This window comes from Mus caroli, chromosome 3 (assembly GCF_900094665.2).
Source record: "Mus caroli chromosome 3, CAROLI_EIJ_v1.1, whole genome shotgun sequence".
NCBI classification, from domain to species: domain Eukaryota; kingdom Metazoa; phylum Chordata; class Mammalia; order Rodentia; family Muridae; genus Mus; species Mus caroli.
The window spans coordinates 102555329-102568190 of record NC_034572.1 but is presented as its reverse complement, the minus strand read 5'-3'; the positions used below and the strand labels follow the sequence as shown (position 1 = coordinate 102568190).

Here is a 12862-nt window from a genome sequence, read left to right as displayed (position 1 = left end):
AAAAAAAAAAAAAAAAAAACCTGACAGCTCCTGAGTCCACCCTAAAGCTGCTGTCACTCTCCAAGGGCCTCAAAGCAGTGTTCCATTCAATTCATGGCACAGGCCCATTCAGCCATGACCTCTTGCCTCAGGAAAACCCCAAGCCCCTAGGGTCCCAAGCCAACAAAAATATGTTTTGGATTTACAACTCAGGCCACTATGGATTTTCTGATATGTCTGAGCTACCTAGCAGTGTTAAATCCTACTGCCCAAGACTCTAAGTCTCTAGAACCAACATCATTTGCCACCACAATGCTGAAAATAACTATGCCGACCAGCCAGGCTTATGATGCTCCAAGGCTGCGCAGGGCAAACCAAAGCACAAATTCTGTAAAAAAAAAAAAAAAAAATGGCTTAAAGAGCTTCAACTGCTGGCTGAGGTTGCACATCTGTGCGTGTGAATGCTTCTGAGAGCCGATGTAGGGGCAGAGCCCAAGCCCACAGAGTCAGTGAGCTAGAGAGACAGAAGCGAAGGGGCAGCGAGGACTGATCCAGAGGCTGGTCCTGTGCTCCTCAACAGTGGCTATCCCAGGGAGAGGGGGTGCCCCCAGTTACCATCACCTTTTATTTCAGCCATGAAGCAGGGGAATAATAATTTGTTTTCCAAAAAGAAAACAAAAAGGTGTCAAAATAATGGCTCTGCAGGAAACGTCTCTGAGGAGTCCTCGGCCCCAGCAAGCCACCCATGAGAAGCTCTGCTGCAAGGACCCTGAGGTCTTGCATAGCCAAGAGTTTCAGAGCTCTGAAGACTCCGGGCAGCTGACTCAACGTTGGCTCCTGGGCTCTCTCTATGGCAAGAATAGTGCGGTGCTCAAGAGAGATGAGCCAGAAACTGCCACGCTCTACAGAAATCCCAGAAACCACTAGAGGCAGAGCACCCTAGTCTCTGATGGTCAGGATGAGCATTAAGTCCATCCAGACACTAGGGGAGATCACCATACATTGGCCTATCTACCCACACCAACCCGGGGATGTACTGGGAGAGACAGCGTGTAGTAGAAATAGATCTCTCCCCTTTGGCAGGAGGTGAGGGTGGACAGAACTTTTGATAAATTTATGAGCTGCTATATCTTTGGAATTATTTTAGAATCATTACAAAATGAACAAGCTAAAAGACTTGGAGCATTCTGGCTCTAACAGATATTGATTCTCTTCCCAGAAACGACCCTAACTTCGTTTTCTAACTGACGTTCCATGACTCACTGAGCTGCAGTCGGCATCTCTCTGGCCTCCTCTTCCTCCCCCTCTTTCCCTGATGCTGTTTGTTCCCGCTGGGGAGGAGGACTCTGCCATCTGCTCGTGCGCTCTGACAAGTGAGTTTGGCACATTTACTTTCCACTGACTTTGTAGCCACAGAATAAAGTGACAGCAAAATGGATCTACTAGAGAATGTCCTAGTGGTAACCAGGAGGGACTGTGATCAGCACAGCAGGGGTAGGGAGACCAGAGACCTGCCACACCATCTTCCTCTCCAGCTAACATCTAAGCTGTACTCAGATCGCTACAGCTTTCCACTACCAGATGGCCGCCCCCACATCCGCCGATTGCATTCTCTAACTTATTTAATTTGGAAAAATATCAGATAAAAATTTTCCTTAGATTTAAAACGTGAAAGCAATGTATTGACCACACAAGGCATCATCTAGAAATGTGCCTTCAGTGGGGTTAGTCAACAGGTTCTGGACAACAAATAACTCAGCAAAACTGTGGGAAGGAAGGGTGAGGATAGTCTGGGAACGTAACTTTGAGCTTGAAAAAGTCCATCAACCTGAAAACATTCCCAGTCCCAGTTCTATGAACAGTAGCAACTTAGGAGGAAGCAATATGCAGCCACGGTGGTAATTCAACTCTGAGCCTTTACAGTGGGTGATGGGAAAAATGGAAGCCTACGACGGTCAGTCCTGTGGCTGCACTGTGCACTGACCAATGAACTCCAGGAAAGGGATGGCGGAGCCTGGGCAGAGCCACTGGCACAGCACAAAGCATAGCCTGAAAGAGCTCAGAAGCAGCCAGTTTTGTCTTTAATAGGTGTCAGAGCTAGTCAATTCTCTGCCTCCCTCTTGCCACAAGTTAAAAATATTGCCCTGTAAGCTTTCCCTATTTAGTGTGTTGGAAGCACATGATTAAGTTAGTTGCCAATGGGCAATTAATGAGGGTACTGCCTAATTAAACGGGAAAAGAAAAGTCATTGTGCCCTACAGTCGTGGTTGGGGGGTGAGGTGGGGATGAGGAAGCCGCACAGGGCTGGTGCTCAGTGCTCTCTGAACAGGGCTGTCTGCGGATGGAGAAAAGCTGTCCAGGTGTGCCAGTCATTGCACCCTCTGCTTCCTTCTCCGAGGCTGCCTCGCGTGACCAGCAGAGCCCAGGGACGGCACCAGGTATTCGGTGGGAGTTGAGTTGATGCTGGAGTTGGCAGATGCCCTGGGGTGGGCACCAGATGGAACACACGAGAGCGGGGTCAGTGAAACAATCCCTTTGTATCCCAAGTCATTCCCTTAATGCACAGAACAAACTGAGAGAAGCCTAAAGCCCACACTTTTACAAAAGACAAAAATTGAAACAAAAATGTTAAAGAATTTAAAATGTCCCCCCTCTCCTTAGAGCCAACTGTGAGGTCGGTCGGGGTCCCCCCACCCCCACCCTGCTTTCTTTAGTGTAGGTCCTTTGGGCTTGGACAGGAGTGGCAGAAACAGAGCTGGGGCCGACGAGGTGGGAAATTTATTTCCCCAAGTCGGAACCTCAGGGAGTGTAGGAGGTACTGTGGCTCCACGCACACACAGTCCCAGCTCCTCTGAAGAGCTATTCCAGGAGGTCCTGAAAAGAAAGACACGTGCGAGTTACTGACAAGTTAGGAAGCTAGTTTGAAAGCAATCACTTGCTTGCTCTGCGCCTCTTGTCACTCCAGTGCTGCTTTGGGCTCATGCACAACTTGGTCCCAGGTGTATCCTTTTTTTTTTTTTTTAACTTAAAATAGATTTACTTATTTTCATTATGTATGTATGGGAGGCCAGAAGAAGGCATTGGATTCCCTGGAACCAGAGTACTAGTGAGTGGTGAGCCATCATGTCTTTGCAGAGAATGAAACCTGGGTTGTCAGAGTGGCAAGTACTTTTAATCCCTGCACCATCTTTCTGGAGACTGTCTTGATCAGAAGTATAAAAGGAACTCTTTCTAAGACTTTATTCCCAGCACTTGAGAGGCAGACATAGGCCTTGGTGAGTTCCAGGGCAGCTTGATCTACTAGACCTAGAGCTCGTCCTAAGACAGCCAAGGTTAGACAAACCCTGTCTCAAAAAACAAACAGATTAAAAAAAAAAAAGACTTAAAATTTTTGGATAATTCCTCAAGAAGAAAGTGCCTCACCTCATCTGAATCATCGTGATATCCGCTTTTAGCGTGGGAGGCTGAATCCAAAGCCTCTACTCCGTCAGCCTCTGCATGCTGCTGTAGCACAGAGTATCGGTGCACCAGGAACCTGTAGAGGGGACCCTGGTTAGTTCCCTGAGCTGAGGAGGGAGCATTTGTTGTAGTATGGAATTTCCTCAGTTTTCCACACTGCATGCAGATATACAATACACAATTTAGACCTGATCTTCAGGGTTATCATTAACTCCTTAGTGTCCGCTAAGAAAACTGGACCACATGGGCTGGGGTGGCTTTTGGTTTGGATTCAGTAGATCTGACCCACTTCCGCACTTCTTACCTTCCACCACAGACATATTTCTTCACAATGAGGACTCCTGCTACGACTGTGACAAGCATCAGTCCCACGATGGCCAGGATAATAGGGACAGAATTTGACTTGGAATTCTTGATAAATTAAAACAAACAGACCAGGAGTTAGGAGTGCAGAATCTACGGTTGCGCTCATATGGTCCAACACACTTAACCAGGGTACATCTCCACCCCCCAGATGACGGGGCTAGCACACCAGCATAGGGGAATCTGAACACCAGCTGCCTGGAAGCTGTAGCGCAGGGCCTTCAATGTCAAAGTCACAGTGGAAGCCTTGGCCACTGCCTCAAAGCAGGCATGTCCAACCTTTTCACATTGCAACGTGATGCTGTCATCTGTAAAGTTCATGCTTGAGAACTGCTCAATTGAGTTACGGGAAAAAAAATCGCATGAAGAATTCATGTTTTAAATAAGTGTACAAATTTGTGTCAGTCCGCCTTTATAGCTATTCTTGGTTGTATGTAGGCCTGGGGCCACAGGTTGGACATGCCTAGAAGATCGCTTTGGTCACCTGTTCCCTGTCCCTCATTTACAACTCCTAGAGGCTATGGGTGGCGCAGGAAAGGAGGCTGAGAGAATGGGGGCGCTGAATGGATCTATTACTAGACTGTCCTCTTTGAAGACGTGTGTCAATGCTGTTCCAGGAAGGCAGCTATATGACTGTTGTTACTACCTTTTGGCATGTTTTTACAGATAAGCCTTATCAGATCATTGTTTTCGTGTAACCTACCTGCTTCTGGGTAGGAGATAGGAAGTGTGTGTTTTCAGTGTATCCAAGAGGAGGCGGAGCTGGATTCTGGGACAAGCTGTGTCCCTGTGGGCGGGAGTCCTGTGCAATCATACACACACAAACACTCTGAGGACAGCCACCAGCAGTCCAGGGCAGGGGTGCAGAGAAGGGGGAACTGCCCCCCCTTACCAATACACACACCCACACACTCTTCCCTCATTGCCTTCAGGGTCCCACCCCTGTCAGTGTCTCCTCCCTTTGAACAGCAGGGATGAGGTGCTGGGACTGTCAGGCATTAGGAAGATGGGCCCTCAGGTTATCTCCCAAGTCACTGTTGGCCCTGCGATGCTTAACGAGGAGGTCTCCCTAACAGATACCTCATCTGTAGAGCTCCACCAGACAGATGGGCACCACTCTTCCTATGACTTGATGTGAGAGACGGTCCATTATGAGATCATAGCTCAGCTTTTGTTTTGACTTGGCATGCGTCAGCACAAAAGTCACTACCTACTGTACAGGGCTCTCCTGCGTGTGTGTGAATCTCTAGTCCATGGCCCTTTTTTGTTATTTTTTTCTAGAGGTTCGTTTGTTTTTAAATATTTATTTTTGTTTGTAAGTTGTGTGTGTGTCAAGTGTGCATGAGTGTGTGTGCACCTTCGAGTGCAGTGCCCACAGTATCCAGAACAGTGTTACATCCTTGGGAGCTGTAGTTGTGAGTGGCCTGGCATGGAAACTAATCCACACTGGGGTCCTGTGCAGGGACAGTATGCCAAGTCATCTCTCTCTATCCCCAATTGTTTGTTTTGGAGACAGTGTCTCATGTATCCCAGGTTGACTTCAAACTAGTTACGTAGCCATGAACTTCGGATCCTCCTGCCTTAGCTCCCAGGTGTTTGAGTTGTGGCTGTGCATGGTTGTCCATGTGTTACTGGGGATTGAAGCCGGGGCTTTATGAATGCTAGGCAAATACTCTACCTACTGAGCTACAGTGCCCTACTCTGTCCTTTCTACATGTGTATCCCTCACTCACTGAGCACAACTCTTAAATCTTTTCTTCTGAATGACTCTGGGCCTCAGAAACTCTAGAACTCCATGCTGCTAAAACTTTTATAACTTTACATAATACCATTTTCTCCCAAGCACAGACCAGTTCTTAGCAGGATGAGCCTGTCACTGGGGTATAGGATGTGATGGGTCCGGCATCCTGACAGCTTCCCCTGCAAAGCTCTGCAGGACACTGTGGCCATCCCGTATTGGTTCCTAAGTATAACTTTGGTTCTTCCTGACAGAACGTGAAATCCCGCCTACACCCAGAACCTAGGTTTGTTTTCAACATACCTGCTTTGTGGGGTTCAAGAAGTTGCTTGTGCATTTCTTTTTCAAGTCTTTTACTTCTCTGGCAGGATTCATCCCACCTTGGCATTTGTCTCCTGGGATTTTCCGGTACCTGAAAGGCAGAAGAGCTTGGTCAGAGGCTGACAGTGACTGTGTTGGTGTCTGGGGGAAGGCACAGAGACAGTAGCCAGGGGTTCTTGTCTGGGGTGCACCCAACCACTGCTTTGCAGGAGTTCCAGCCATCCTGTCTCATAGGCTGTGAAGTATACAGAGCCTCAAAGAAGCAAGTTTATGAAAGTTTCCCAAAATCTCAAAAGGACAAATTGGAAGCAGCAGTAATGTCAGGCAGAGGCCGGCTGTTGATAATGAAGACTAGGAGATGCCTGTGAGCAAACTGGGATCTCCACACAGCAGCAGAGAAGCCAAAGAGCGACTCCAAGGCTAAGCCAAGCAGTAGATAAGATATGATAAATGTCTGTATTAGTTAGTGTGCAAGAAGCAACTCACACATAAATACCACACACACATCACCACATATACACACCACACACACACATACAACATACAAACATGCATACATCACACATCACACATACACAATGTCTTAGTATGCAAGAAGCAACACATACATACCACACACAAACAATATTCACTACACATCACATACACATACATGATAAAAAACTATGTTAGTTAATGTGCCAGAAGCATCACACACACACCCTCCCACATACTACACACATGACATACACATGATAGATATCTGTATTAATGTGCAAGAAGCATCACACATACTATACACACACACACTACATACATACATACACACCCCACATTACATATCTATACCACACACACCACATATATACATCACACACATGTAAATGTCTATATTAAGGTGCAAGAACATTACATACATACACTACACACACACAACATATAAACACACTATATACATACATACTATACATACATACCACATATATGCATACCACACACACAAACCACACACACAAACACACACCACACATAAAAATAGAGAAGAGGAGAAAAAGGAAAGGAAGAAGGGGTGGAAAGAAGGTAATTTTTTTTAAAAAGCAGAATACATTTTTTTTTAAAACCAGAATATATTCCTGGGCTGTCTCTTTCCAGAAAACAGATTTGAAAACTGCAGAAAGTTCTTGTCTCTGGGAAATTGAGGACATCTGAACAAAGCTCTAGCTTCACTTGCTGTTAGCCTCTGCCTCTAACGGACTTTAAAGGCCCCAACTCAGAGGCCACACAGCTGTTTCTCACTAGCTGAGCTGTAGCACTGTGACGCTGGGTCATGACGCTGGGTCATGACCATCATGATGGCTCTTGTTCATTTTCAGGGGCTTTTGTTTTGTTTTTAAGACACGGTCTCAGTATGTCACTCTCGCTGTCTTAGAACTCACTAGGTAGGTCAGGCAGGCCTTGAACCTACAGAGATTAGCCTGCCTCTGCCTCCCAAGTGCTGGAATTAAAGGTGTGTGCGCCACCATACTCAACAATTTTCAGGGACTTAAATGGCCACAACTCAAGTGACTATTCAGGGGATCCTTTGAATGACTCAGGACAATTCAATGGGTAACTTTTTGACATTAAAGGATCTAAAACCTCTAACCTGAGACTATGGGAGCAGCATTTCTGAGTGTTTGTGTGTATGTGTTCTGTGAGGAGCTATGAAGCTAAGTTACACATGTGCCCATATTTATTTATGCCCATGGAAGCCATTCCCTCTTCCTTTCTCAAGATAGGGCTTTCTAAGTAGAATTGGCTAGCCTAGAACTAGGTGTGTAGTACAAACTGCTGTTGAATTTAAGGGGACCTCCCTCCCACCCTGTAGCCTGAGTGCTGGGGTTACAGACATACGCTGCCCCATCAAGTTTCATCCTCTTTCCCTACAAATGTCGCTAAACCCTATTCTTAGGACAGCAGGCTTGGCCACTTCCTTGGGAAGTTCTGTTTTGCAAATGCATTGTTTTGTTGACTGAAATATTAGGAGGTAGGCAAAACGGGCCTGGGCCCAGGGCTGGAGGCAGGGAAGGGCACTGCCCATGGGGAGATTTTGTGTGGTTTCAGGGCCTGCACAGACTTAGCATTTCTGTCTGTGCCTTTAGACTGCACCCCAAGCTGAGTCCTGGAGAAAGTTTATTAACAAGTAGCATAAAAATGGGAGCGGGGAGTCCTTGGGAGAGCGCTGCGCTGGCTCCTGTGGAGGCCATTTGAATAGAAGATTAATGAAAACTAATTTGCACAGGAGTCAATGGCCCCAGGAGGCCAATAGTTTATCAGAATATTTCTCATCACAGAAGGTCTACTAGATGGTGATTTCACAAATGTCCGGAACATTGCTCACTCAGAACCGTGTGGCGCTACCACTTCAGCTCAGGGAGGTGAGATAGTGCTGTGAGAGGCCGCCTTACCCATTTGTTGTCAGGTGCTCCTCCTTGCCATACAGACAGAACTCTAATTCATGTCCCTTCAGTTCTGGCTGCTCCACGCACTCTGAGGCGTTCTCTGGACGGAAGTAGCCAAAGTCACTGTAAGAATCAACAATAAGGATACTTTTGAAGTTGCCTGCCTACAAGCCAGCACGAGACTGGTAGGTCAAGTGGACAGCTGACATTCCCATAGTGGATGCTCCAACTGAGGTGAGAACAGCTACGGGGAATGGGTTGGGAAAGCTATGTCGTCCTTGCAGGTCCATGCTAGAATCTTAAAGTGTCTTTCACAGGTCCCTGTGTTAAAGGCACGGTCCCCAGTATGGAGCTACTGAGAGGTGGTGGAGCATTTAAAGGTTAGGGCCTAATGGGACTCCCCAACCCCCATGGACTGACTTGCTCTGACTCACATTTCTGCCCTGCAGTGCTGCTCATGCTCAGACACTGCATGTGTGTTAGCATGTGTAAATGCCCATACCCAAGCATGGAGGCCAAAAGGTAAGTCAGGTGTCTTCCTCTCTGCCTCTCCTCCTTGGCGATTTTTTTGAGACAGAGTTTCTCAATGAACCTGGAGCTCACTGACTGAAGCCTAGCTAGGCGGGCCAGTGAACTCCAGATCCGCCTGTCTCTCCCCTATCACTAACACTGAAGTTGCAGATGTGTGCTGCCTTATGTGGTGCTGAGGGTCAGAATTCATCATCTCATGCCTGTACAGCAAGCATGCAGGCCACTGATCCAGCTCCCTGCCAGCCCCATCCATTCCACGCCGTCTCTTTGTAGTACCTCTCATCCACCCTCCCTTCCCTTCTGTGAGATCCTGCCTCTTTTCCAAGGTTGACCCTTGACATGGATAGCATCCATGTTTTGGTCCCACCACCCTAAGTCCTTGCACACAGACTATAAGAAAGGACAACTGATCTCCTCCACTCATTAGTGTCTTCTCCTCAGCCTCCATCTCTACCCTATAAATCATCCCTTATCTTTTAGTTGGGCAAATCTCTCCCTCCTTTCCTTCCTCCCCCCACCCCTCTCAGGGTTGAATACAGGGCCTGATATATGCTTGGCAAGTGCTCTAGTCCTGAGCTATATCCTGTGTCTAGCCATATTTCATGCAAGAATACTTTTAATTACCTTATTTTGCTCATCTAGACTATTAGCCATTCCCACCCCCTAGTGCTGGGGACTTAACTAGACTCTGACACACATGAAGCAAACTTGTTACCACTAAACCAAATGACATCTCTAGCTCCTCATTTATGTTTTAGTTCCTGTATCTTGACTTCAACACCTTCTGCAACCTTGGGAATGAAGGCCTAAGGTCCCATGAGGCTTACTGATCATCAAACCTAACATTGTCTCCTCCTTGGTTCTATGTCTGTTTACAGCAGCACCTTTCTTCCACCATCTGAAAGGGAAACTTAAGCTTGAATGTCCTTGACCTGGACTCTGATCCAGATTTCTCTTTTTTAAAATATAGCTCTAGCGGGCACACTATAGATGAGGCTAGCCTGGAGTTCACGGGGCTCTGCCTGCCAAATGTTTCTCTGACTCCTCTCAGCCTTCCTTGGTATGCTGTGGGTGTCTAAGCTCCCAGCAGGCCTCTGGCTTCTCTGCCCCACCTGCTCATCAGCACTCAGCTTGATGCCACCACCTCAACAAGCTGCTCCGAGGTCCCCCTCCTTTTCAGCACAGGGGACCCTTCTCCTCTCCTCACTACGGCTTCCTGTGTGTGTGAGTCTGGTGGGGGAAAATGGAAGAGGCTTTCAAACTGTGCTGTCTGTCTTATCCATCTTATACATTAAAGGCCAAGGGGGAGGTACCGGGTGAGGACAGATCTTCCTCACATAGGAAACATTCTCACAATCCTGCGTTCTGCAGGACCCCAGCTTGTTAGGAGACAGCAGCTCAGGGAAAGAGGCCCCGGAGGCCAGGGCAAGGACAGGACAACCCCTCAGAGTGACCCCACGCTTGCCTGGCAGCCAAAGGTGAGCTGAGTGATGTGTTTCCTGTGGAAATGAGGATGGGAAGAGCCACCCAGGGTTGGACCCGAGTTTCCTTCAGACTTGCATTGAGCTGTCACCTGTAGTTCAGGGGACTATGACAAAGGGACAAGAGTACTAGCTGTCCTCTTTGTCCAAGTGCTTTGGGGAGCCAATTTTACTTCCTGTCTGTCACAAGCAGCAAGTTATCACCTGCAATAGGAGGCAGCTCTTATTTGCCCCAAATGTCCTCATTTAAGTCACACTGGCCTCTTGCATATCAACTAACACCAGACCACCACATAAGTAACTAACTCTTGATCTCTGATGGTCCTGAACTTTAGGGAGTACATTCTGGTGGCCTCTACATTCACTGAGACCTAGGCACCATGAACATAATGATGTCACCTCTAGTCTCAGGACCTAATCACCAACCTTCAGTCCTCAGTCTTGCAGATGATCCAAAGCCTTCCAGAAGCCACCTGCCAAGTCCAATTTCCTCCCTGCCCCTGAGCTACTGTTCCTGTTGTTTTTAGTTTATCATTTTGTAGACTGCCCCTGCAACCCTTAATTTAGTTTTGAGACAGAGTCTTATGTATTCCAGGCTATTACCGAACTGCTCCTACCCCCCACATGCTGGGATTACTAGCATAAACCAACAAACATGGTTTATTTGATGCTGGGGATTGGACTCAGAGCTCCGTGCATGCTAGGCAAACCCTGTACCACCCGAGTTACACGCCAGACCACCTCTTCTTATTTAATTTCTGTCCTTCCCACCATGTCCATGTCATTACCTCTAAGGCTGGACAGTCTCTGTGTCCAGTGACTATCCAGTATGATAAAGTAATCTGTGAAGTGTTAGTACCGTTTGGTCCCCTTTCTCTGGGCTTCACTTTTGTGGACAGCAGGCAAGAGTTATTTAGTCTGGTGGGGAGGATGTCAGAATTTCTTAGCTGGATAAGACAACTATTTTACACCTCCCCGAATGTGGGACAGGGAATGACAGAGGGATCTGAGAAATGCTAATACCAGAGGAAGTCCTCCAGGGAACACGGACAGACGGATGGTTGCTTGGCCACAACATAGTCTCGACCATTCTGACAGACGGATGACTTCCGTAGCCGTAGGAACTGTTCTTTATAGCCCAAAATGCAGCCATCTTTGTAATCTCCAGGGTCTGTGGAGTGTGCCAGCCACGTGGTATAGTCATCCTCTTCACCTAAAGGACAGACAGAATGTTCAGGAGTCGGCATAGCACACAGCCCACCCACAAGAGAGAGGCAGCTGTCAGGCTCAGGGGAGGAGGAGGGGAGGGAAGGCAGGTGAGCTGTCTTATTCAATCTCTTGCTTCAAACACAAAGTCACTTTAGTCTAGAACCCACTAGCAGTTGCACTTCCTCATAGCAAAGGAAGACACTCTCTGTATCGCCTTCTGTTGGGGGATGAGGAGAAATCTTTGTTTTAAAGTGAGGTTGTACAGGGAGCACTAGAGTCTTCCCAAACCAAGAGGCTGCTGTCTGCCTTGATGGTCTGGTCCCTCCATCCCTGGAGCTGTCAGAGACAAGCAGCCATGTTTCCCACACGTTGGCCATTTGTTTAGCATAAGACACCAACAAGAGCCCAGATTCAGTGTTACCAGGCCTACTTGGCTTCCAGCAGAAGGGAAGTCCGGCCTCTTCCTAGCTTTTCTCTAGAGCCCACTGGCTCCCCGACGGCCAACATCTGCTTCTGCTTCAGTAGGCAACATCATCTGCTCCTGGGACAATGCTCCTAGGTTGGAACCTAGAGTGTTGCCTGGGTTTTTTTTTGTTTTGTTTTGTTTTGTTTTTTGGGTTTTTTTTGGAGGACTTGAGGACCAGCAGTGAGCCAGCCTGCTAGGGGACAGGTGTGTAACAGATCTTTGAGAGTTAATATAGAGTTCCCTGCTGAGGATGAACTCACAAGCCAGCTCTGTCCACCTTCTTTACTGCATTTAGAAGCCAAGTGCACTCAGGTTATGAATCACACTTAAGTGTCTTATAGAAAAGGAAGGGCAGGCTGAGAGTCCTGCATTACAGGTGTTGCAGGGTGAACCCAGGGGACACCCGTCTCTAAAATGACTCCTGTAAGCCCTTGATTGTATGATGCCGACAGTGAACGCAGGCACCTTTCCCACAGTGTTTTCTTTTAGTCTACATCTTTCTCACTGAGATGCTACACTGGGTTTGTTTGCGACACTCTGGGAGTGCCATGTGCTGGAGACTTCTTTCTGGAAGTGCTCATACCTTCCCAGGGTTTAGAGTCTCCACTAGGACTTACATCTAAAGTAAACCTCCATGTGAAACCCCTCCCTTCAGTGTTTTGAGTAACAGGATCAGAGAGAGGTCCTTTCAAACACTCCCCTCCAAAGCTTGCTTTCTACAGTCCCAATGCATCCGATGTCCTACAGAGGAACACCCCCTCTCCCCAAATGTCACAAAATCACTTAAGACAAACAAGGCAAAAGAATGTCTCATAAACGGTACAAAAGATCTTTCCTGCAGGGCAGAGTAAGTACACTGTCCTATATGGCAGCCCGGACCCCCCCCCCCCCCCCC

At 47.5% G+C, this 12862-nt stretch overlaps 1 protein-coding gene across 4 annotated transcripts in view; it reads right to left on the bottom strand.

Moving 5' to 3' along the window:
* Positions 1 to 6: 6 nt before the first annotated feature.
* The window catches only part of Sort1 (sortilin 1), a 77841-nt gene continuing 64985 nt past the window's right edge, over positions 7 to 12862 (bottom strand). For 2 of the 4 annotated variants that reach the window (XM_021157736.2, XM_029475194.1), the window contains exons 15-21: positions 11316 to 11505; positions 8287 to 8403; positions 5843 to 5951; positions 4505 to 4603; positions 3743 to 3849; positions 3403 to 3514; positions 7 to 2853 (exon numbers count right to left, since the gene is read on the bottom strand). In XM_021157736.2, coding sequence (XP_021013395.1) covers positions 2839 to 2853; positions 3403 to 3514; positions 3743 to 3849; positions 4505 to 4603; positions 5843 to 5951; positions 8287 to 8403; positions 11316 to 11505 — 749 coding nt within the window. In that variant the 3' untranslated portion in view covers positions 7 to 2838. The remainder of the gene's footprint in view (positions 2854 to 3402; positions 3515 to 3742; positions 3850 to 4504; positions 4604 to 5842; positions 5952 to 8286; positions 8404 to 11315; positions 11506 to 12862) is intronic. The other 2 variants (XM_029475195.1, XM_021157737.2) reach the window with 2 other exon arrangements.